The sequence below is a fragment of the Pagrus major genome, chromosome 5, assembly GCF_040436345.1.
Source record: "Pagrus major chromosome 5, Pma_NU_1.0".
Lineage (NCBI taxonomy): Eukaryota > Metazoa > Chordata > Actinopteri > Spariformes > Sparidae > Pagrus > Pagrus major.
In genome coordinates, this window is record NC_133219.1 from 34,700,586 (window position 1) to 34,725,545 (window position 24,960).

General features: G+C 39.5%; 3 protein-coding genes across 3 annotated transcripts in view; 1 reads left to right on the forward strand and 2 right to left on the reverse strand.

The window, feature by feature from the left end:
• The window catches only part of frmd3 (FERM domain containing 3), a 55,491-nt gene extending 49,120 nt beyond the window's left edge, over positions 1-6,371 (reverse strand). Inside the window, exon 1 of the mRNA XM_073466701.1 lies at positions 6,267-6,371. Within this exon, the coding sequence (XP_073322802.1) occupies positions 6,267-6,371 (105 nt within the window). The remainder of the gene's footprint in view (positions 1-6,266) is intronic.
• Positions 6,372-7,289: 918 nt separating this feature from the next.
• Positions 7,290-13,509, forward strand: LOC140996457 (probable gluconokinase). The gene is made up of 6 exons (XM_073466872.1): positions 7,290-7,534; positions 7,615-7,685; positions 8,830-8,860; positions 8,972-9,058; positions 11,316-11,359; positions 11,944-13,509. The coding sequence occupies exons 2-6, from the start codon at positions 7,648-7,650 to the stop codon at positions 12,311-12,313; spliced, it is 570 nt and encodes a 189-aa protein (XP_073322973.1). The 5' UTR covers positions 7,290-7,534; positions 7,615-7,647; the 3' UTR covers positions 12,314-13,509.
• Positions 13,510-17,030: 3,521 nt separating this feature from the next.
• LOC140996558 (ubiquilin-1-like) lies at positions 17,031-24,799 on the reverse strand. Its single transcript, XM_073466990.1, has 11 exons — positions 24,629-24,799; positions 24,374-24,516; positions 23,645-23,760; positions 23,235-23,497; positions 22,768-22,929; positions 22,526-22,665; positions 22,293-22,428; positions 21,907-21,990; positions 21,683-21,798; positions 21,387-21,564; positions 17,031-18,383 (listed from the first exon to the last, which is right to left on the reverse strand). Exons 1-11 carry the CDS (start codon positions 24,749-24,751, stop codon positions 18,246-18,248), a joined length of 1,599 nt encoding a protein of 532 aa, XP_073323091.1. The 5' UTR covers positions 24,752-24,799; the 3' UTR covers positions 17,031-18,245.
• Positions 24,800-24,960: the final 161 nt, after the last annotated feature.

Here is a 24,960-nt window from a genome sequence, read left to right on the forward strand (position 1 = left end):
CTCTGTCTCCCTCTTACTTTTTCTTCTCTGTTGTTCATTCTTCTCTCTTCAGCTTTTACACCTCCTCAGAGATTCTGTCCTATCAACAATTGGCCAGTTTTCACACTTTCCTGGTTTACCCTTCCCCTCTTTCTCTCCACCTTCACTTCCTTTTTGAAAAATCCGCCCGTGCCTGCCAGTCTCATTTCAAATCTGTTTCATGTTTTAATCTGCTTAATCTGTTTTTCCCGCTGCCGCTCCACCTCGTCTCCTCTCCTCGCTCCTTCCTCCACCCTGTTGAGTTTGTGCTCGTGTTAAGTGGCCGAACATGTCATCCTATATTTTGTCTTATCAGCTATCTCTCTCTTTCCTTTGATGTCTCGGTCCCTCCACCCCTCCCTCCCTTCAGTCCCGCCGTCTCATCTCTCTCTGCTTCCTCCCAGTTGCGAACACAAGTCAGAAAAAGGATTATTTCTCTTTAGTCATCTTCGGCAGAGCATCAAAGAGGCGCGCGGATAAGAATAGAAAACTGCTGCTATTTATATACTTGTTCCAAAGAATGCCTACCAGCCGAAACAATTGCTCTGCCTCAGCATCGCAGCCATGAAAACGCTAGTAAATAAAAGGCCAGCACTACCTCAGCTCCACACACACACTCCTCTCCTTGACCGAGTAAAAGGCGGACGCAGTGAAAAACAATACCAGCATCTGTATGCAGCTTTAAATAGATTGTATGAGTCGTGTATTGATAAGGTGACTCCCGCAAGAATAGAAACAGAGCCATCAGCAGGATATATTTCAAGCTTCCAGAAGTTAAAGCTATTTCTGTGCCATGAAGTCATTTTCTTGCTAAGTACGCTGAATTAATGTCCGTAATTGCAGAACTTTGGCTCAGTGGCGACTTTTAAATCTTTCATGCAAGTGAGCCACGGCTACCCCCCCCAAACACACACACACATATATATATGCACACACACACTCGTGGTGTGGCGCATCACTGACAGCTGACTGATGTTGGCCACATGAAGAACAGTGATCTCCCTTAATTATACATGATGTGTTACCGAGAAGGAGGAGGGAGAAGATATAGATGAGAGATGTAAAAATAGAAAGTGATAAAAGGTGGTCGGAGGAGCTGAAAGTGGAGCACAGAATGAGTGGGGATAAGGAGAGAGCAGGGAGGGAAAGAGGAGAAGGACGGGTGGGAGGATGAAGAAGAAGAAGAAGAGGAGGAGGAGTGGAGGATGGAGGGGAGAGGAGAGGAGGTGCACAGTAGAGGAGGTCACTGTGTTTTGATCTTGACTTGTCTCTCCTGCAGCAGGTCTGACTTAACATTACCGCCGAACATGAGAGCAGCAGGCTGCACACGTTCAACCCCCCGGGCTGTAGACACACACAAAACACACACACACACACACCAACTCTACCTGCCTTATAGTCTGATGTCGAGCTATTCTCGGAGTCACAGTAAACAACTTAAAAATGATGATGCTCAGCTGGTCTCGTGACCCAGAGCCTGAAAAGACATTATTCTTTTAATTATAGATAGAGAAATCACATCTCTGTTACACAAACAAACTATATGCATATATAATTCTTATTTACATTAATAGTTATACTTTAGTTAATGCTTATTTTACTATTAACAAACAATGAAATGCTTTATAAACCATTTATTAAACAATTGTTTACAGTAAAGTTGCAACTGATGTTTATAATACTTTGTAAATGGTTAATAAATACTGTGTAGTTCAACTATAAACATTATTTGGATGGGGTTTATAAAGCATTTCATTGTTTGTTGACATTACTGTAATGTCTGTGTGTATAACCATGAGTAGATCACATATTCATTGTTTGCTGAAAAGTGTTCTTAAACGATGATTGTAATAATGTATGTTGTGTATTTACGGTAATTTATGTTTCCCAATTTTCTTCTATTTTTCTATTTGAAGAAAATGGCACCCAGTAGAGCGTATACCTCCGCCAAGGCAACCGGATCCATCACTTAATCCGGAACTGCATCAAAAATTAATGGGCTCTATTCTGGGCTGAGACCCATCCTCCATCCAAGTTTGAAGGAAATCTATTCAGTAGTTTTTGTGTAATCCTGCTCACAAACCAACCAACAAATAAACCAACACGGGAGATAACATAACTTGCTTGGTGGAGGTAAAAACTATCTTGATAATGTTTTGTAGGTATTTATGGCAATTCATCAGTCACATGATCAGTTAATAGTATTGTAAGGAAGTATGGTGTGCAATGTGTTTTCATTTTGATGGACTTCTTTAAATCTTTCCACATCCAGTAACAGCTATGACATCACTTTACCAGTGCTGATGAAGATTTTCACCTCGACATGTTGTTGACCACGAAAAATGCTCGAAGAAAAACTTCGTCCAAAACTCTTTTGAAAGGAGGTTATGTTTTTTAACCAGTGTACGTTGGTTGGTTTGTAAACAGAATTACACAAAAACTACTGAACAGATTACCACAAAACTTTGATAAAGGATGGGTATCAGCCCAGAATAGACCCCATAAAGTTTTGGTGCAGATCCAGATAAAGGGACAAGTCCAGGAAATATTTTCGAACTTTCTTTAACATGGCATTTTCGACATTTTCGTTAATTTCTCTGGGAATAATGCATTGATGGTCATTAGGTGGCTCTATGAGTGAGTACAAAAGGGGACTGTTGGGCCTTGGTGGAGGTATGCGCTCTACTGAATTCCTTTCAAATTTTTTCTCGGTTTATTGACAGGGACAATACATGTCAGCAATATTACATCAAAATTAAATGCAACTGATGCGATGTGAATGTGGGAGTTCCAGCTGTGGATAGTTTGCAGTCTTTGTCACTTGTTAGGCAACCTAACAATAAAACATATGTAGATAAGCAGCCACTACAAACAACAACAATGACTTAGAACAACAATTAAGAACTGAAAAGAAAACATGTGTTTTATATAAACCCAATTATCTTCAATTTATCTTATTTTATTTAACTCTTGATAAATCCTATTCATGTGTCTTTTTATATCGTCGTACTTGCAGTCATGAGACATTGTTACATAATAAACGTTCCAGTCATAAATATTCATCCATTTTTAGGATAAAGGGCTTAAATAAGATATTTAAAGTCTTCATTCAATCAGGATAATCCACATGGTGCCAAATATTGTGCCTCACAGGGACCTGGCTAATGCACCCATGTTTTATGCAAAGTCAAGAACTGACGCTTTGGAGGAAAATTAAATGAAATAAGGTCATTGCAGACTCATGTTAAACCATTCAGTCGTGACAAATTTGCTCACGAGCACACTTTGAGTAAAATTTACTACATCATTCTCGTGATGGCATTCGATTCAGTGCAATCTTTGACATCTGATCTTGATTTAGAGAAACAGAACGGTCAAATTAAGAGAGACAGACAGCGACAGTGCAGAGAGTAAGACTGAGCAGATAAAGTAAGAGGTGGAAGTCTCCGAACAGTGAAAGAGGAGAAGTGCAGTTGTTAGCATGAGGAGTACAGGATGTCATGAAATATGTAGGAAGGAGCTGCTCAGCACCGGAACACAAAGCCATTAAAGAAAGCCCTGGAAAATGCAGTCAGCTAGAAATATAAATGTCCATTTCCTTATCGTGTACAGATAGACAGACACACAGCTAAAAGCACAGGCACACTTTGGACATCTTGAACCTGAGAAGCCACACTTGTTCTCAGACGTGTACACAAAGTTTAACACACTTCTGTGCTCTCAGAGACACAAGGTACACGCAGGTATACATGCATGTGCAACACAAAGCAACAGACACCAACCTCCCTCTGCCTCTCTGCCTCATCCTCTCTCCGTGCACTTTATGCTGTTTTGTAAATCATTGATTGGGTACATGTAGGACAGCAGCGAGACAGTTAGTTTGACATGCAGCGAGTGTTTTTGGCCTTTCAGGGTCAGACAGCAGGGCAGAGGCAGCTGACAACATCTTGTGAAGACGGCGAGATGAGGCTCTGCTCGGAGCAGCGTTCACTCACGGCTCCTCTCGACTCTGTTCAACTGACTGGGTTGTCAACAAGCTGCTGCTGCTGCTTTGAAGGTTTTGGTGCAATGCTGTACAGAATTTAAATAAAATAATGTTTATATGCTGAAGCATTGCACATGTCTTTAAGCACTGTCCTCTAATGAACTTGTGTGCTCCATAATAATGAGTCATAAATTGGCAGATTTGCAGGATTTTAGTTTAACTTCTCTGGCAGCAGCTGCAGCTCAGAGCTGGAGGGGCCCAGGAGCCACACAGGATCTGATTTGTTTGTGTAAACAGGAAAAACTTCTGTTTTCCTTTGTTCAGGCAGCTAAAAAAAGGGTTTCAATATTCAAACGAGAATATCTAACACCTGCCATCCATTTCCTGGATCCAGTGTTCTGGTTTTACTCCTTTTATGTCGGTTTTCAAGTTGGCTGCACTTCAGTTTTAAACTGGTGGTTTGTGTTTCAGTTCCTTGTTGTTTTAAGTTGATCAACCCAGTCGTCAGAATAACTGTTGGCAATGTATGTTTCTGCAAACCACGGATATGTTGAAACTTTACATTTGCCGTACTTAATGTCTGTTTAGGTTTAGGCACAAGAACCAGTTGGTTAGGGTTTGTAAAAAGATCATGTTTTGGCTTAAAATAACCTGCACGCCTAGGTTCTTCATACGAAACATCCAGTGGTGTCACACTTACAAATGTTGAAACGCAATATGGCAGCTAGGTCATAAACATGTGATGTGAAGGTGATACAGCACGTACAAATGTCAATGTATAAGTGGTTTGCAGAAACGTTTACTGACTACATTTCATTTTATTGCCTCCTAAAAAATGTAGTCAGTATCATAATCCAGTTATCACAATGTAAAAATAATGTAACTTGATTACTTCCCTTACTTTATAGATACCAATCTATAGCAATCAATACTTATCTTAATAACAAGTGTGTATACATACTTGTGTTTTATACGTGACACCTGTGAAGTAATCCCCTGTTTTTAATGAATGTATCTTTGACCTGATTGCATCTTTTTTTTCTGTAACTAAACCAGAATACAGTTACTTTTCTTGGTATCCTGATTACATAATCCCATTACATGTATTCAGCCTGCTGATGACTAGGCTGAACTCACAGGGCTGACACAGATTGACAACCATCCACACTCACCCTCACACCTCCGGGCAATTTAGAGTCATTAGCTAACCTGCATCTGTTTGGCCTGCGGGAGGAAGCTGGAGCACCTGAAGAGAACCCATGAACTCCCTACAGAGAGGAGCCAGTCGGTCAGCAGGTTTGAACCCACAACCTTCTTGCTTCGCTTCATATCTCATCAAAAACACTGACCTACAGTTAATGTTACCGGCTACAAACTAGGCTTTGTGATCAGAAAACCACGACGGCTGCCGGCTACAATTCAGAGCTTCAGTTCTGAGAATGAATCAACACAAAAATCACTCCAAACTGATAAATGATGAAGGCTTCAGCTCTCAGATAAACTCTTTTTTTTAATCCTGCTGACTTTGAATTTTTAGTAGATAACATCATCTTGCGAAGCCCCATCTTCACAGATTATATCACCGCTTTTTCCCCTGGAAACTATGAGTACGGTATCATGTAGGCGTGCTCTTCCTCATATTGTCTCAGACTTTAAAGGCTTTGACAGATTTAACCCTTATCGTTCCAGTTACCGGCTCAGATTTCACAAACTGATGGATTTTTTTCTGAGAAGTTAGGAGTCACACAGCAGCCAGCTTCATGTGATTGACTGAAATCAATAACCCAAACAGCTGTCCTCTCTGTCCTCATCATCATCAATCTTCATCACTATCATCACCACCACCACCACCACACCCATGGAGCTCCAGCATTTCCTCTCTGCTATGAACCAAACTTCATCCTAACTTCTCTCCATGTGGGTCACATCTTGTTTAGATCACTCTGCTTTATTTCTTCTTCTTCTTCTTCTTCTTCTTCTTTAAAAAGAAAATCTCATCACTACATCTCTCATGTATATGGAGCAAAGCGTGCAACCTCTCCAGTAAATCACAGCAGCGTGGAAACTACAGGAACAATGCGTTGGGGGGGGGAAAAAAAAAAAAAGGTCTCTGTTGCACAAGAAATGACGATATGACCAGAATAAAAAATAAACCTGTGTAGATAATTAAAAGGAAATGTAAAAACCTGCTGCATCCACGTGATATTTGCAATAAACACAGAGGACAATGCCTGAGCTGAAGCATGATGAGGCTCTCCTCTACCTGGATGCTGCAGGAGATCTCGGAGTCGTCCAGTAACCGGATCGTGCAGAGGACCTCCTGGTCCAAGGAGCGGATGCTGGGGCTGCGAAACCGGAGCATTTTCATCCTCCTGTTCGGTTCTGTTTCAGCTCCTCATGTCAGCAGCGGAATCCACGGCCAGAAGCACAGACGCACCTACACGCAGGAGGAGAACTCGCGCATACGCACGCATACATGTATGCGCCTTTTTGTTTTTTTTGGTCCGGGTCTTGTCACCCCGCGTGACGCCCTTGGGAATGAATGGGAGGATGGAGGGATGGATGGATGGGAGGATGGATGGATAAGAGAATGGATGGATGCGACAGAGCGGGAGGGAGGAGAGCTTGCATCCGTCTCCAGCCTGCCCACTGATGGATCTACAGGAGGGAGGAAGGCTTTTTCCCCTCCTCTCTCTCTCTCTCTCTCTCTCTCTCTCTCTCTCTCTCTCTCTCTCTCTCTCTCGCTCTCTCTACCCCCTCTCTCCCCAAATTTCAGCATGAACCCTCAAATTGCACTTATTGATCCGTGCGTGTGTGGTTGTGAATCATCCGTCCTGTGGAGTTTGAAATATGGCTTATATCCTTTGAGAAATGTGTCATATTTTCATAATTCAAGGACAAATAATAACTCACTAATTTTATCCTCTATCTTTATCCACGATTTAATGACTCTCTGAATATTTAACAGTCGCTAAAACATACATATAGTCCAATATCAGCCATCTAAGTGGAAGAAAGTCTTCGCCTTGCGCACCAACATGTGTGTTTATGTCTGCTTTTACTCCTGCAAACAGATCACATCACCACATCTACGTAAAACTCATCCAAACTGTGAGATGTCTGTTTTATTTCCAGCAGCAGTGACGTCAAAGACAATTTAGCTGCTACGTAATCTGAGCCAGAACAGCGCGCTGGCCCCTTTAAGTGTTACGTTAGTCCTGACGCGCTTCGTGCGTCATCACGCACCTCAGGAAAAACAACCCGCGGCCATGGCACAAGCATGGGCACAGCTCAGTGAAGTAGGTTAGAGGTTTCATGGAGGTTTATCGCCTCTTTTAAACATGAGAGACTCGGTGAGTGTTTGCTAGAGTTCAGATTATTGAAAGCAGCGTTTCACTCGTTTATTCTCGTCCGCGGCTGAAGAAGTAATAAAATGTTCACCTGTCAGAGCTGATCAAACATGTTTCCTGTTGGGACGCACCTGTCCAAGGTTCATCTCAGATTAATGAACACTATCAGTTCATTGTAACGGTGGGTTATGTGTTATTATTCCTAAATGTTCCTGTTTTATGTGTGAAGTTTTATGTAAAGTCATTTTTCTTCCTTTTCAGGACCGCAGCTGCCTCCAGGTGTCCACAGACAGGATGATCTACATCATAATGGGAGTCTCAGGCTGTGGAAAGTATGTTTACTGTCTGTTTATGTTTATTAACAACAGCCTGAGAACAGACAGACTGATACTGGCCTGTCACAGACATATCGATACGTGTTGTCTGATATTAAACCTTTATTTTGAGGTATTATAATAAAGAAAGGCAGAAAATGTTGTTTCGGTTAGTTTGTAATCATTAAATTCTCAGGGAAGTTTACTGTTTCAGTGCACTGATGTCATTTTAGACAATAACAATTATTGTTAAACTGTAAACTCCATTACATTACATAGCTTTTTGTCAAAGCCAAGTGTTTAATAACAGACTCTATATAAGAAGCACATTTAGGAGTATGAACAAAATATTTAAGTATGTTGATACACACAAGGAAAAAGATGCTTTGAAAAGGAGAAAATAAGGATATTTGTGTGCTGTTGGGATCATTAATAATTAGTTTCATTATCTGATAATCAGCTGATTTCTTTCTTGATCAATCGATAATTTTGTCTATAAAACATCAGAAAATAGCAACAAATAGTCTTCACAAAGGCTCACAATACCTTTTATTGTTTGTTTTTTTAATGTTTGCTTGTCTAGGGACATGTTTTAGCATAAACCAATGTCACACCACAGCATTTATAGCCAGCTTTTCCTCTACATTCAGTCAGATTCACATTAAGAGCATTACCACCTCAGCTGGATAAAATGGGAACTATAATAGGCAACCATATCATCTAGATAACAAACAAAGAAAACTCCAGACAAGCAGACATAAGGCCTTGTGCCTTGAAGTAGCCCTTTAATCATGACTTACACAAAACTAAGGCCAAAATGGTTGTATGTAGGCAAAATACCAAAGATGACCTGTTGCCACCACTGCTTCAAAACAACTACAGAGAGGATTCTGAAAGCCTTAAAGCCTTGATTGGCCTTTAAAATACATAAAACTAAACAATAGATATGCAATAAGTCAGAAAGAGAAAGATAAAACAAACACAGAAGAAAAACAAATGCAAAAAATCCACCCAGCTGAGAAGTTGGAGTGAGGTGATATTCAGTGTTTCACGTGAAAAGTGTTCCTTGATTATCAGCCGAGCTGCTGATAAATATTCATGCATTAACACTACTCTTATTATTACTCTGTATTCATTCTCTGTTATTTCATCTGTTGTACAGAAGCACTTTGGGAGCCTTCCTATCAGAAAGGGTAATTGGATCCATCCCCCTCTCTACACACACACACACACACACACACACACCTCCATCATGTGTTTTTTACACAGTATAAGTTAAACACTCACTTGTATTCACTCACCAGCTGGGCTGGCCGCTGCATGAAGGGGACAACTTCCACCCACCGGAGAACATTGAGAAGATGGCTCGTGGTGAACCATTGACAGACCAGGTGTGTGTGTGTGCGTTTGTGGAGGTGTCTTGTCAGCTCAAGTTGAATGTCAGTCATTTACGGACTGATCCATTTCTCTTCTGTCAGTGAAAATCATTGTCTCTGACTCGCAGCCACAGAAAACTCAACAAGTGCCAGGAGGAGGCTTCAGTGTAGCAGACAGACAGTGAAGGCAGCAGGGAGAGAGACTGAGCTTTTTCATCACAGCCCACGGTCCTAAAGTGCAGTTGAGGGATTTATTTTCTGTTTGTTCGACATTTATCTTCCCCCTGTCCGTGCTGACTTTCAAAATAAAGGGAGACCTCCAAACAATTGACTGGCTACCTGCCAAAGCTGAGTTTACACGCTCGCAGGCGGAGCAGCCCCCGCCGAACGTTTGGCTGCAGTGTGCTGGTAGCGGTGTTTGGTGGCTGATGATAACCACCCACTCAGAAAAACCACTTTGAGCAGCAGGGAGAATTACCCAGGGACCTGCTCTGTCCAACGCGTTGGCATATTTTTTTAAACTACTAAGCGGTTGGCAGTTTGTGAATGAATGATGAGGTGAAGCATAAATGTAAATTTGGGATTACTGTCAGGATTTGGCACAAATGTGTGTTTGATGCCTCGGAGCTGGCAGGTTTAGGCTGCATAACCAAACAGGACATGAGAGAATGTGATTCCTCTCATTTCAGTTCTTCATATTAAAGGCACTGCAGTGAGAAAAAAATAGACTTGGTTCAGTTGTAACCAAATGATTGATGAACTATTGGCAGCGCGCGTCCTGATTTTGACGTATCCGATCCACTATAGACACGTCTCCTCAGCTTCTCTTGCCTCGTTAGTTTTTAACATGTTTTTGAGTTCTGATTTTTATATCCGACTGTCGTACTTTTAGAGGAGAGGAGAATATTTTTGGTGAATTTATGAGACAGCCTTCACTTTGATGACACAGTCTGGCTTCATCCACTGCAGCCTCAGCACACACACTACATCTGTCCTCTGATGCGCTGCGACGAACATCTTTCCCCGTCTTAGTTATTTATTTATTTAAAATAAATAGCAGAACGCACGTCGAGTCTTCCTGGGGTCCAAAATCCAGTACATCATCCAAACATCACACTTGTGTTGCATTGTTTTAATCACATGTGCACTGAAGATTGTGTTACATCAAGAAATAGTCGTTAAATTTTCTTCAAACATTTATTCTGAAATGATGGATGGATGGAACAAACGAACGAACGAATGAATGAACGAATTAGGTCTGTACATGATTGCATTCATCAAAGGGAAAAGCCAGAATCTCTGTTAATGCAACTGACCCCGAAAAGTGAGGCAGAGCCTTCTCCTCCCTTCCTGCGCTGCCAAACTGCTCAAAGCTGTAAACCCCTGAAACAAAGTACATTGTAATATTTATTTTCCTTTTATAAAGTGGCTTTAATCAAGACAATGTGAAAGGGGTCACTTGAAGAAGAACGGCAACAACAGGATCAAGTTACCTTAACTTACCTTTTGGAAGGAGACAACAGGTATGGAGGACTGAAACTGCCAAAATCAAAAATAGATAAAATAATAAATAAATAAATGTCTCGATAAATAAGTAAAGATGCCATAAAATGCACCACAAACAATGCTAAAAACATATGTGGGTATTATGTAATTTAAAAAATGTGATGTAAATTGATGTTTAATTTACTCCTGTATATATTTACTTTAGTATTAATTACCCTATTTATAATTGTATAAATTAATTATATTTCAAATATATATTGTAATCCATGTTCTAATTGATTAATTTCTTTACATATTTATTTACGTATTATTTTGCAAAATGCAAAGGTAAAGAATTCAGAAATAAATATGTAAATCCATTTAAAAATAAATTAATGAGATGAAAACTTAAAGGTAAAGTAAATAAATAGTTAAATTAATACACAGGTTAATAAAACACAAAGGAAAAAGCAAACAGAAATATCAAATTATGTCACATTTTGTAAATTAATTAATGCCTATATTTATTTTTAATATTATTTTTGCTGCATTTAATTTTTATTTGATTTTTAAATATAAAGAAAAATTTAGCCATTTATTTATTCATTTCTTTATTTCTGATTTTTGCAGCTTTAGTCCTCCATACACAGGTTGCTTTTTTGGGTAAATAAAACATGAATCAATTACAAAGATTATAAACATTTCTTAACATTTCTTAATTTCTGTTAAAAAAAAAAATGTTGTTTATAACAAAAAATATAACCATTTGTTATGTTTGTCTCTTCAGGACAGATTGCCTTGGCTTCTCAGAGTACATGAAGTTATTGAGAGGTAAGAATAGACTAACCTTATATACACGCAGACTATAATATATATATATATATATATATATATATATATATATATATAATACATAAAAACACAACGCACTTTTGTAAAGACAAAAATGGAGGAGAAGATGGTTTAGAGAGGGGGGGGGAGCCGGGAACAGAGCAGCGAGGTAACGACACGCAGCGTGAAATTGTCGAAAAAGATCAAAAATATCAAAGATGGTTTTGAAAATTGAGATGAAAACCAGAGAGCAAGGAGGGGGAGTTTGGGAGAGTGAAGACAGATTAAGTGAGTGAGAGTGTAGAGAGGAGGTGAGGGAGAGCTGGAAAGTATGCCATCTCTCTTTTAAAACGTCTGCGGCGGCATCAAAGACTTCTTCTCCTTAACTCTTCCACACTCAGTTGGTCCTATTCTTTCTTTTATCCCTTCTTTTTCTCTTCACCTCCCTCGTCGTTTTCAGCTCTTCGTCACCAGAGTTCACTTTAAGTTTGCTGAGATTGTTTCCACAAAGTTTTAACATTTTTTTTGTTACAGCTCAGCAGTTATTACTAATTTTCTTTGAACTCTGTGTCTTCTGATCCCAGAGAAAGGTGTTCAGGCACCGACGCTCTCGTGGCGTGCTCCGCCCTGAAGCGCCTCTACAGACAGATCCTCCTCCACGGTTCCCGAGCCCTCGCGTCCTCTTCCAGTTCAGCTCAAGATATCCTGCCTCCCACCTTCCCTGATGTCTTTTTCATCTTCCTACACGGTGACTACGATCTCCTTCACCAGAGGATGGTGGCTCGCAGTGGACATTACATGAAAGCGGATCTGCTGCGTTCCCAGTTTGATGTCTTAGAGCCTCCGTCGGATGACGAGAACGTGTTGCCGATGGACATCAGGAGGAGCATCCTTGATATGGCCATGGAGGTCGAGAGGCACGTCATGAGCCTCAAGACGTCTCCGAGGACTTGACCCCTGCAGCAGATCAGAAGAGAGGCCGTGCTAGTCGGATGTTTGGTTGTTCGGTCCAGAAACTAATATCAGATTTTTTACTTATTCAGTGAAATATCTCAGCATCTATTTGATGGATAAGCACATTCACGGCTTCCAGATAATGAATCCTCTTTCGGTCATTTTCTGACTATTCCGCCAACATGAGGTTGACGTTTGTTGGTTTTAGCTATTAAATGTGGTTCACACGTTCAGGGACCCTACAGAATACATTTAGTAGCTTTCTTTTAGCACCATCATCATGTCAAAAGTCTGATCTGTCCAACACTTTTTTTAGGACCAAATACCTGCAATCACTGATATTCCTCACTGATAGTAGCATGTTAACACGCTAAACTAAAAGCTTAAAGACATGGTCAACACCAGCACTATAGCCTTGCCATTGTTAGCATGTTAGCATGCAACTGTTACCATGTTAATTTAGCTCAACGCAAACACTGTGCCTCCGGTAATTAGAGCTTCACAGAGCTGCTACCACAACTTTAGACTTTGAATTATTTCATGATTTATCTTGTTCATATCTCAGTGAACATGAGAAGTTGCAGAACCACAGAGAAGTTTGAGCTGTAGTGGGAGATTTAGTTTGGTCTACTAATTAGCACATCAGTGCAGAATCTTTATGATCCTGTGGCGCATTTGTGATGCTGAAAACTGCAGCTAGTTATCAGAAAATATTTCAAAACACAGTCCAAGTATCTGCTGCAGAGAATTTGATATTGAAAAGATTTGAATTGGGACCAAAAAGTGTTTTTTTGTGATTGAGAACAAAGAAAAAGACTAAATACTCACAGTGAAAGATAGTGTGGCTGTTGCTCTTTTTGAACTTGTGAAGATGATTGTGGGTACATTGTAAAAGTCATAGTTTCAGTGTTTCACAATATTTTTGTTGAGGAAAAATATGATGAACAGATGCCTTGAGTTCATTTTCCTTACAAAAGAAAAACAGGCAAAGTAAAAAGTTTTAAACAGAACATGAACCTGATCAAGCAAAAAAAAAAAGTATAAACGACTTGACTGATTTCGTAGATCAGTTTTCATTGTGACATGTTTATAACAGATGTGGAAGTTTGTCTTTTTGGGTTTGCAGTCACTGTATCGGGATGATTCCCAGTACCATCGGCACAGGAATATGAAATAAAAATGAACGGATGACGGTTTTAGTTGAATATTTTATTTTCCTTTGACATTATATGTAAATGTCTGCTGACCTTTCCCCAAAACCGACAAAAATAAGGTCACAACTAAATAAAAACAGACATTTTTTTTCCGTATGTGAAACCCAGTGAAAAAAAAATATTTCCAAGAGGAAAAGAAGGCTCAAGTGTTTCTTTCTGTAAAACTCATTTTGACACCAGGAGGCTGCACAAGAACATTGTGGAGACTCAAACATTATTTTTTCATGTGCTGAATGAAAAAAAAAATGTTTTCATAAGAAAAACATTTTTTTTCATGTATCCAGTCGAGTGAAAAAAACTTTTTTTTCACGAGAAAAACTTTTTTTTTCATGCGTTGAGTGAAAAAATGTTTTTTTCACTGGATTTTTTTTTTCTGTGTGTGAAAGGAAATTAGGGCTCATTTTTCTCAGTTTTTCTTCCTGTAATACTCATTTTGACCACAGAAGCCTGCACAAGAACATTTTGTAATGTATCACGTGAAACTTTTTTTTGTCACGTGTCGTGTCGAGTGGAAAAAATGTTTTTTTTTTAGACAAAAAAAAATTTTCAAGACAAAAAAGAAAAAAATTTCAAGACAAAAAAAATTTTCAAGACAAAAAAATTATTTTTTCACGACAGAATCTTTTTTTCTCCATGTGAAATCCAGTGAAAAAACATTTCAAGAGGAAATGAAGGCTCAAGTGTTCCTTTCTGTAATACTCATTTTGTCCACAGGAGGCTGCACAAGAACATTGTGGAGACTAAAACATTATTTTTTCATGTGTTGAGCTGAATGAAAAAAAAGTGTTTTCATAAGAAAAACATTTTTTTTAATTTATCCAGTCAAGTGAAAAAAAAAACACTTTTCACAAGAAAAACTTTTTTTTTTCATGCGTTGAGTGAAAAAAAAAAATTTTTCACGAGAGAAAAGTTTTTTCACAAGAAAAGTTTTTTTTTTCACAAGAAAAGAGAGTTGAAAAACAGTGATTGAGAACAAAGAAAAAGACTAAATACTCACAAACAGTGAAAGATAGTGTGGCTGTTGCTCTTTTTGAACTTGTGATGATTGTGGTTGCGTTGTAAAAGTCATAATGAAGTTTCAATGTTTCACAATATTTTTGTTGAGGAAAAATATGATGAACAGATGCCTTAAATCATTTTCCTTACAAAAGAAAAACAGGCAAAGTAAAAAGTTTTAAACAGAACATGAACCTGATCAAGCAAAAAAAAAAGTATAAACGACTTGACTGATTTCGTAGATCAGTTTTCATTGTGACATGTTTATAACAGACGTGGAAGTTTGTCTTTTTGGGTTTGCAGTCACTGTATCGGGATGATTCCCAGTACCATCGGCACAGGAATATGAAATAAAAATGAACGGATGACAGTTTTAGTTGAATATTTTATACCTCAAGTTGAATATTTTATTTTCCTTTGACATTATATGTAAATGTCTGCTGACATTTCCCCAAAACCGGCAGAATTAAGGTCACAACTAAATAAAAACAGATTAATAATACAACTGTTTTCTTGGTTTCTTGATAGATTTTAAAAATAGATGCCTGTTAATTTTCTGTAGATCAGAGTTAAGACTCTGTTTAACCCCACAGGTTAATAAAATGTTCCTGCACCATAATATTTACTGCTTTCTTGGCGAAATCTGCTTAATTGAAAAAAATTCTTTGTTTCAGACGACTCCGCTCCTGTTTTGCCTTCAGCATTACAGGCTCATTTAATCTGCTCTTGAAAAGATCTTTAAAAAAATCTAAGCTGCTTTGCTGGAGTTCCTGACAACTTAGCATCAGTAACTGGATTAGTTTAGTTGCGAGCTCCTGCAAATCATGTTTTTGTAATATCTCATCTGTCAAACCACCTTTCATGCGCTGACATCGCTGCCAAACGCGCCACGCAATCTTAAAGTGTAATCTTCACACTGAGGGGATTTAGATTTAACACCTTTAATGCTGCACACTGCTGCGAGGCAGGTTTAGCTCCTCAGACAATAAAGGTCAGGTCAGGTCATGGCTTTTAAGTGTCTTCAGAAGACACAGGTGACCACGACCACGACGCCCCCAGGCTCTCAGCACAACACACACCTCCAGTCAGCGCCGTCGAGCTGTTTTTGTGGTGTGACTCATCTCCGAACCTCAGCCCAAATATTTTAGGAGCTTCTAATCCAGAAAAAAACCCCTTGGCTACTCTCGTATCTCACACATCCAGACGAACGGGTGCACGTACACACACACACACACACACTGTGGCACACACACACACAGCACTAGAGATTTAAACCCCTTCAGTGTGGCAGCAACAGAAAAACACACACAGGTTGTCAAGTGGATCACATACACACATATCTGATGTTGAAGTACGTGTCCTGTGTGTCAGTTAATCCACGAGGTCTGAGAGCGAGGACGGCAGAGCAGGGATGGAAAATTGAGTGCAGCTCTCTCTCTCTCTCTCTCTCACACACACACACACACACACACACACACTGTTATGCTTAACAGGCGGCTGAAAATCACCTTTCAGTTTGACTTTGTGCTTGTTTGGTGTTGGTATGTCGTGTTTCTGCTAAGCTGAACGTGCACACACAGGTTTCAGAGGGACACTAAAGGTAAATAATATGAACATAATAAACAAATCAAATTATAGCTTCCACTGTATAAACTGTCCCAAACGAGATCTGTGTCACAGATGGAAAAATAAAATAATGTGTGTGTGATTAATTCCAACTATAGAAACCAAAGCAGCTGATATTTGTGAGGCGGTTCAGTGTAGCTGCCCTCTAGTGGTCATAGTTGAGTAGATGTAAGTAGAACAGAGAACAGCGTGATGAAATATCTACCTAAAGACATTTCATATGTTATATATATTTAGAGAAGGGGCTGGTGGATTATTCATCATAGTTACACTTGTGATTGTGTAATAAATATCTGCATTTATATCAAACAAAGACGACGGACCAGTTTGTGGTTTAATTGTGTTTATTGAGACTGACAGGTGACCAACTCTGAGTACAACGTGTGAGGATTTACTGCTTCTCTCTGTTAAATTTAATTCTTTTGGACTCATAAGGAAGACAAGCATCTTGAAGACGTCACCTCGGCCTCCTGGAAGTATTCCTCTATTTTCTGACATATTATAAACTAAATGATTAACACATTCATCACGGAAGAACAACAACAGATTAACTGAAACAGAAAACAACAATAGACAACACTCAAAAATATGAATTTGCACAAGACAGTGACTTTAAGTATTTTAATTACATGTACATTTTCAATTTAATTCATATAACAAAAGAAAGAAAGTGTCATATTTGTTTCTATCATGTTGTCAATGTGAATGAGTTAAATAACTACGTGTTAACAGACTTACAAATAAATACTTTGATCAGTTTTTACACATAAAGTTAAGGGTAACTTGTACATCACATAATGTGTTTTTACATAAAACTAATGCATTTCAGATTGGTAAGTCTGCCTCCTGTACTAAATCAAACATCTAGTTATTTAATTCATACACATTTCCTCAACATGATGGAAAAACTTGACCCTTTACATTCAATTTACGTAATATAATCAGACGGGAAATTTACATCCGATTAAAATACTTAACATTCCTGCTTAAGGTAACTGAACATTACAATGACCACTGAGGCGTTGAGGGAACATGACATACATTAATACATTCATGTGAAACGACAAACAGTGGACAAAAACTTTAAAAAGAAAATCAGTTTTTACTGTGACAGTGTTGCTCAGTCAGTTGTTCTCTAGAGACACAAAATGCACCCACTCCCTCTGTCACAAACACACTGCAGCATGGTGAATTTACTGGAGCTTCATTGAATATAAGCTTACGGAAAGAACAACAAATCCCAGGTTTTTACTCGTCAGTGCAGTGAAAGATAGTTAGGCACAAAGGGTTTCTAACAACAGCCTCACATGTAAAAGAAACTTCCAAAATGGCTACAATCCTTTTTTTTTCTCTCTCGGTTTTGGACTCCAATCCATTTTTTCACGCCTGATATAATGTTTCTCCTGGGAGAGTGTGTTGAGGAGATTAACTGTGTAAATCAGTTTCTGTGCCTGTGTGTGGCCTCCAGATAAATGTTGACATTCAAGCACTTTTTTGGGTTTTGCAGAAAGTCAACCTCTCCATTTTTGAAATACATCTTTTGGAGACAGACTTTTTTAATTATCTGGTGTGTCTGATCGATACAGCCTGTGGTGGACACGAAGCACAAGGGCAGTACGGGACGGAGTCGCTGTGGACTGAGGGTGTAAATCCTCTGTGTGCTTCCAGGACATTTTACTGTCTCTGGGTGTTATAAGCTTTCATTATTGTCCAGGTGGAAAGATGAAAAGAGGCCTGAGCTGCTTAGCATTGCACAGAGATTAATAATACATGGACCTGCCTCTGAATATGTTTACAACTGCTACACATCTACACATGTGAGGTGGATTTAAGTACCTGTACAGACCTGTGAAAGCGATTTTATTCTTTTGTTTCTAACATCAGGGAAGGAAACATCCTCCTACTGTCAACGTGACCGGTAACTACAGCAGGCAGATGGCTAAGGAATGAATTTAAGTGTTTCTTTGAAAGTGCAGCAATATAAATAAGGCTTACATGTCTCTTGTGTTTCTTAAAGCACTTTGTAATCATTTATAATTTGTTTTAAGTGTATGTGCACACATCAGCATCTGTGTGTGTGTGTGTGTGTGTGTGTGTCAGAGACGGAGCAGATGTTGTACAGCAGTGGTGACGTCTCCCCCGGTGCTGATGAGAGCCTGAAGGTTCGCCTGTCTGTCTCTGAAGCCCATCGAGCTCAGCTGCTCCAGCTCCTCCTGGAACTCCTCACCGTGGACCTGAGAGGACATGACAGCCGAGTTCATTAAAATCCTACTTATTGCAAGAACAACTGATCCAGAACTAGTCAACAGGTCTTGGGCCTCGGGGGAGTGAAAACACTCCATACAATTTGATAAAAAGTGTGTCATGTGTTTCTCTCCTAATCTTTCCTTCAAAGTTTTCACGAGAAAAACTTTTTTTTCATGTGTTGAGTCAAGTGAAAAAATATTTTTCCCGAGAAAAAAAGTTTTTTTCCACGACTACATTTTTTTGTAAAAAGTGAAAAAAAAATCTCACGAGAAAATTTGTTTTTTTCATGTATTGAGTCAAATGAAAAAAAACTTTTTTTATTATTTAATTTTTTTACGAGACAGAATTAATTTTTTTGATGTGTTGAAACCTTTTTTCAAGAGAAAAAAACCTTTTTTCACGAGAAAAAAAACCTTTTTTCACGAGAAAAAAAACCTTTTTTCACGAGAAAAAAACCTTTTTTCACGTTTTCTAGTTCAATAGAAAAACACCTTTCATGTATTGAGTCGGATGAAAAAAAACTTTGACCACAAGAAAAAACATTTTTTTACGGGACAGAATTGTTTTTTTTTTCATGTGTTGAAATGAAATGAAAAAATGAAAAACTTTAAATGAGCCAGAGTGAAAGTTAAAGGGGCACTGTGTAGCTTAGGAGAAGAACATTCAATTTTTTTTTTTCATGTGTCGAGTCGAGTGAAAAAAATTTCACGAGAAAAAAGTTTTTTTCACGAGAAAAAAAAGTTTTTTCACGAGAAAAAAAAGTTTTTTTAACGAGAAAAAAGTTTTTTTAACGAGAAAAAAGTTTTTTTAACGAGACAAAAAAGTTTTTTCACGAGAAAAAAATGTTTGTTAATTTTGACCACAGGAGGCTGCACAAGAACATTGTGGAAACTAAAATATATTTTTTTATGTGTGTAACAGAGTGGAAAAAACGAATTCTCTCTCAAAACATTTTTTTCTCGAGAGAAATAATTTTTTTCATGAGAAAACAACCTTTTTTTCACGTTTTCTAGTTCACTAGAAAAACACCTTTTTTGCAAGACAAAATTATTTTTTGGGACTTTAAATGAGCCAGACTGAAAGTTAAAGGGGCACTGTGTAGCTTTGGAGATAAACATTTAATTTCTTTTTTTGATGTGTCGAATCAAATGAAAAAATGTTTTTTTCGCAAGAAAAAACACATTTCACGAGAAAAAAGTTTTTTTTCACGACTACATTTTTTTGTCGCTGTGTGTGAAAATCAGTGAAAAAAATAAATTGCAAAGAGAAAAACTTTTTTTTCATGTATTGAGTCGGATGAAAAAAAACTTTGACCACAAGAAAAAACATTTTTTTACGGGACAGAATTATTTTTTTTTTCATGTGTTGAAATGAAATGAAAAAATGAAAAACATATTGGGACTGTAAATGAGCCAGAGTGAAAGTTAAAGGGGCACTGTGTAGCTCTGGAGAAGAACATTCAATATTTTTTTTTTCATGTGTCAAGTCGAGTGAAAAAAATTTCACAAGAAAAAAACTTTTTTCACGAGAAAAAAAAAGTTTTTTTCACGAGAAAAAAAAAGTTTTTTTCACGAGAAAAAAACATTTTTTTTCACGAGAAAAAAAAAGTTTTTTTCACGAGAAAAAAAGTTTTTTTCACGAGAAAAAAAATGTTTTTTCATGAGAAAAAAAATGTTTTTTTCACAAGAAAAAAAAGTTTTTTTCACGAGAAAAAAAGTTTTTTTCACGAGAACAAAAATGTTTTTTCACGAGGAGGAAAAAAAGGTTTTTTTCATGACTACATTTTATTGTCTCTGTGTGTGAAAATCAGTGAAAAAAATAAATTGTCAAGAGGAAATGAAGGCTCAAGTGTTTCTTTCTGTAATACTCATTTTGACCACAGGAGGCTGCACAAGAACATTGTGGAAACTAAAATATATGTTTTTTCATGTGTAACAGAGTGAAAAAACATTTTTTTCACAAGAAAAAAAACATTTTATTTTGCGAGACAAAATTTTCTTTTTCATGTGTTAAGCTGAATGAAAAAAGAAAAACGTATTTTTGTGAAAAAATTTTTTTGCAAGACAAACTTTTTTAAATTTGTTGAGCTGAATGCAAAAAATGTTTTTCACAAGAAATTTTTTTTTTCATGTAGTGACCGAGTGAAAAAAGTTTTTTTCACAAGAATTTTTTTTTCTGTGGGAAACCCAGTGAAAAAAGGAAAATTTTCAAGAGGAAATTAAATGTTTCTTTTTCTGTAATACTCATTTTGACCACAGAAGGGTGCACAAGAACAATTTTTTCATGTATCAAGTCGGGGAAAAAAAAATAAAAAATTCATGTAACCACCACGTCTGTTTTGCAGGGCTGAGTCGAGTGAAAAAACATTTCTGCACACACACAGAAAAAAAAAATTTTCTCATGACATTTTTTTTCCCATTCGGTTCGACACATAAAAAAAAAATTCATACATGAAAAAATATATATTTTAGAACTTAGAAAATGGAGCACCAGAAAAAAAAAAAAAAAATCTCATTTGCCCCTCAGGGCTTCCATACCTTTCTTGTGTCTATTTGGTAAAATGCATCCACAGCATACTCAGTGTATTTTTTCACGAATGCATGTTGGAACCAAAGGAAGCAGCTCAGACTTCTGTTCTAGTCGTGTTACAAAGACTACAAGACTAGAAGGAGGAAAACACAGCGACACTGTCCTTTATGGGGTAGAAAGGTGAACTTCTGACCACACCAAACATCACAGCTGGAAGAAGCCCAATGGGATGTAGCGTGGTATTTTAGTGTCATGTGAACATCACTGCTGCACAGGTAGTGGAAAAAGCATTTTGTCACCACGAGTAATAATAGTAATAAGAAGTAGCCAGGGTTGTAAAGACAAGTTTCCAGTCTGCTTTTGGCCTACAAATGTAATTTACTGGTGATTTTTCTTAAAGGAGCAGTACAGATCAGTTACAGAGGCAGACAACATGGTTATTAAAAAAAACACTGAGATACCCCATAATTGCTGTTAGCCAGTGCCTGTAGCATCTGCTGCACAAACTGCTGCTGCTGCTGCTGCTGCTCTGTCACCGTGGCAACCCCAGGACCACCTCCCGATTGGCTGTTGAGAACAGAGTCAGATCCTCGCTCAGGGGCGGCATCGACACCAGCTCCTATGTCGCCCAGTCCAGCCCTGCAAAACAGACGTGGTGGTAACGTGTGGAAATGTTTACAATTTCTTTAATGCTCTGTCCGTAGAAGTACCGCTTAATCTCCAGGGTGAGGTGCACTGCGTGTGTGTTTATACTCACATGGGTATCAGTGCAGGAGCCTCTGCAGCCAGAGTCTGCAGGGCCTGTTGGATCTGTAGCAGAGCCTCCATGGCTCTGGGGTTCAACATGGCTGACAGCAGCTCCGGACTTTGCATCTACATGTTAGGAATCAAGATATTAATCACAAACAAAAGGCACTGAAATGACAATTTAAAAAAGCTGTTCTCTATAGCAGTTGCAAGAGTGAGAGGGAGCAAACTAACCTGTTGCAGGAAGAGAGGGATCTGCTGTCTCATCTGCTGCTGAAGCTGAGGATTTCCTGAGAACAAAGGGTGGCTCAGCAGCATCTGAAACAGAATCAAAATGAGAGCTGTTTGGGTTTTAAGAGATGTGTAGGATTTTGTGTGAGAGATTATGGGGATATGTTAACAAGAAACGGGGTTGGGGTGGATTATAGCCTGGTTCCTCACCTGTGAATCACAGACTATGTGATTTTTCAAAATGTATGAACAACTTTTAACAGTAAAAATACCAAACAGTATGTTAAGATTGAGCTTAAAAGGTGCAGTGTGTTATTCAACATGGTGTTGTTAGGACTTTTACATAGTAAAGGATCTGAATACTTGTTCCACCACTGTGTATCTGTCACCTGTGCAGCCAGGTCAGGGTTCTGGCTGAGGCACTGCAAGAGACTGCTGACATACGGCCCAGACATCAGGCTCTCCATCAGCCCTGGACTGGCTGAGATCTCCTCCAGCAGTGACTGCATTCCTGAGGAAAGAGGGAGGAGGCCACATGTTAAAACTGATGGCCTGTGATCTTGGTTTCTTGTCGTTAAACAGTGTGTATTTATATTTGCCTGCAGTGCTCTGAGGGTTGGGATCAGCTCTCGGTGTGGAGGTCAGTCCTCTTAGTGGATCCGTGGAGTCAGTGGAGAGGGGTGCAGTCTGACGGCTTTCTCCTTCAGCTGGTTGTTGATTCCCAGATGATGTAGTCGCCATCGGAGGCACTCCAGCCTGGACCTGAAATAGAATAGAGAAGAGACACAAACAGCATTTTAAAACACAAGATTAGTTTGACTCCTTCTGGACAGGTCCTTCACGAAAACATTTCCAAACTTGTACCTGTGATAATTTGAGATGTTTTGTCTCAGACTTCTGAACGCCATCAGAATCAGCAGTGAGGGTTTCAGGGTTGTCCTGCTCTGGCTGCATATTGTTTAAAGCTCTGTCTTCATTATGCATCACTTCCTCTATCATGTCAGGGTTCCTGATAAGCTCCATCACCTGGAGAAGGAAGCAGGATCAAGAACAGATAGCATTTGCAGATCTTCCACAAATTATATAACAAAGGTCTAGTTGTTTTTGGGTGTTTTAAGGCAGAATTCTTACATATTATATCTTTAGTTAACTCATATCAAAGGCATATCTTGATCCTTAGACATATTCTAAAAGAAAAATCTTTTCACCATGTACCCAGTGATATAACGAGTGATTTGGGTTCATTTGTACATGCACACAGTGCTTTGGCACGCACTGCTAACAAATTTGCACCTCAAACACAAACTCACACATCCCTTTTCATCCCCCACCTGTGAGATGACGTCTGCGTTGTTGAGCATGTCTCCCACCTCTGGGTTTGTCGGCAGGAGCTGCTGAATTTGGGGGTTGGACAGAATGAGCTGTCTGGTCAGTTGGGGGCTGGAGGAGGAGAGGGTGCTCTGCACAAAGCGGCTGCCCAGGATACAACGCATCGTCTCCGGGTCAGCCAGCAGCTGGCTCTCCATCTGGCGCTGGATTGCAGTGAAGAAGCCAGGACCGCTGTTTGTTAGGCCAAGACTGTCCAGACCTTCCACTATGCAAACAAGAGCAGATCAAAAGGACATGTAAATGCACTGGAGAGCTTGGAGAGTAGGATCTGACTACTCCACAGTAGCAGTAAACACCTAGATAAAAGGAATAATTGGAGGTGAGGTGAGTTACTGTGTGGTGCAGTTCTTACCCAGGCAGAGTGGAGAGGTGGGAGATGGTGTGAAGTTATCCGGGTCAGGATTGGGAAGGACTGTGAGCATTTCTGGAGCTGAATCACTGGTGGGCGCCGCAGACGAATGCTGAGGCCTGAAACGGAGGAACTGAATCTGAATCTGGTTCCTGTACTGCGGTTATAACTGTGTACACATGTGAAGGTGGTGGTTTTGGGTTCAAGTAGAGGGAATCTGACACAGATGCAGATTACTGTGCATCTATTATATAATTGTATTTGCCCACACTGTCATAAGCACAAATCTTTAATCATCATAAGATGTAGATCCTACACTAGAGGGAGCAGACACATGGGCGGTGCACGGAGACTGCAGGGGTTCACCTAAGGACAGAAATACAGCAGAGACTTACTCAGCATTTTAACTAATCGACACAAGAACACTGAACTCTCTGAGAATCTGTTTTATTGACTAGTGGTGCTCGTTAGTGATGATTTCATACTCAGTGAAATGGTGTCTACATGCCCTTGAAGTATTTATCTGGAGCCTGCAGAGGATGCTTTGAGGAGTTCTTGGACATAGAGATACATGAAGTTGAGCTCAGGAAGCCCCAAACCTTTGCTTTTTAAAAATGTTTTACTCTGCAGTATATTCAGGCTCTTTCTCCTCATTTCTGCCTGCTTTGCAAAACGGACATAGTGCATCACAAAAAAGTTTTCTCTTCACAGCACATAACCATCTCCGTGTACCTTTGGATCATGCAGAGGCTGACTGAGCCATCTTGTGCTTTGAGGTGACTCAGGAGTTCTGACTCTCTAAGGACCCGGCCGGAGTGGATCAGCACCAGCAGCTCCGCCGGGACTCCCATGCGCTCTGCGAGACCCCATTTCAGCTGCACACACACACACACATCACTGTCACTGTTTCTCAAGATTAAGCGCAAATCCAGCAGTTTTACGCACATGTGAAGAAAGCGCATGGTTGCCGGTGTTTGTTCTCCTGACCTGTCTGACGCTGCTGCCTCCTCTGACGATGAAGTCTTTGCTGTCTGTCAGACTTTTCACGACAACGTGGATCGTTTCGGACCTCTGACGAGCCCTCGGTTCGGCTTCCACCGAGCTCGACATGCCGGTCGTGTCCAGGCTGCTGATGATGGAGATGAGCGGGCCTGAGAGGAGCGCGCAGTCCCGGGCCGGAGGTGCGTGCGTCTGTCCCGATGATGACTCGGCAGAAAGTTGTGTGGATGCGCGCAAGCTGTGGGGCAACTGCGCAGCGTGGCGTACACCCACAACCTGCACCTCCTTATTATCCTGTTTACCTCATACGATCTGCAGCT

Coding starts and splice junctions, on each gene's coding strand:
- LOC140996457 (XM_073466872.1), top strand. CDS start 7,648: ATGATCTACATCATAATGGGAGTCTCAGGCTGTGGAAA. Junction 8,861..8,971: donor GAGCCTTCCTATCAGAAAGG/GTAATTGGATCC, acceptor TTCACTCACCAG/CTGGGCTGGCCGCTGCATGA. Junction 11,360..11,943: donor GTACATGAAGTTATTGAGAG/GTAAGAATAGAC, acceptor TTCTGATCCCAG/AGAAAGGTGTTCAGGCACCG.
- LOC140996558 (XM_073466990.1), bottom strand. CDS start 24,751: ATGTCGAGCTCGGTGGAAGCCGAACCGAGGGCTCGTCAGAGGTCCGAA. Junction 21,991..22,292: donor ACCCTGACCTGGCTGCACAG/GTGACAGATACA, acceptor ATTCTGTTTCAG/ATGCTGCTGAGCCACCCTTT. Junction 21,565..21,682: donor GCTCCTGCACTGATACCCAT/GTGAGTATAAAC, acceptor TCTGTTTTGCAG/GGCTGGACTGGGCGACATAG.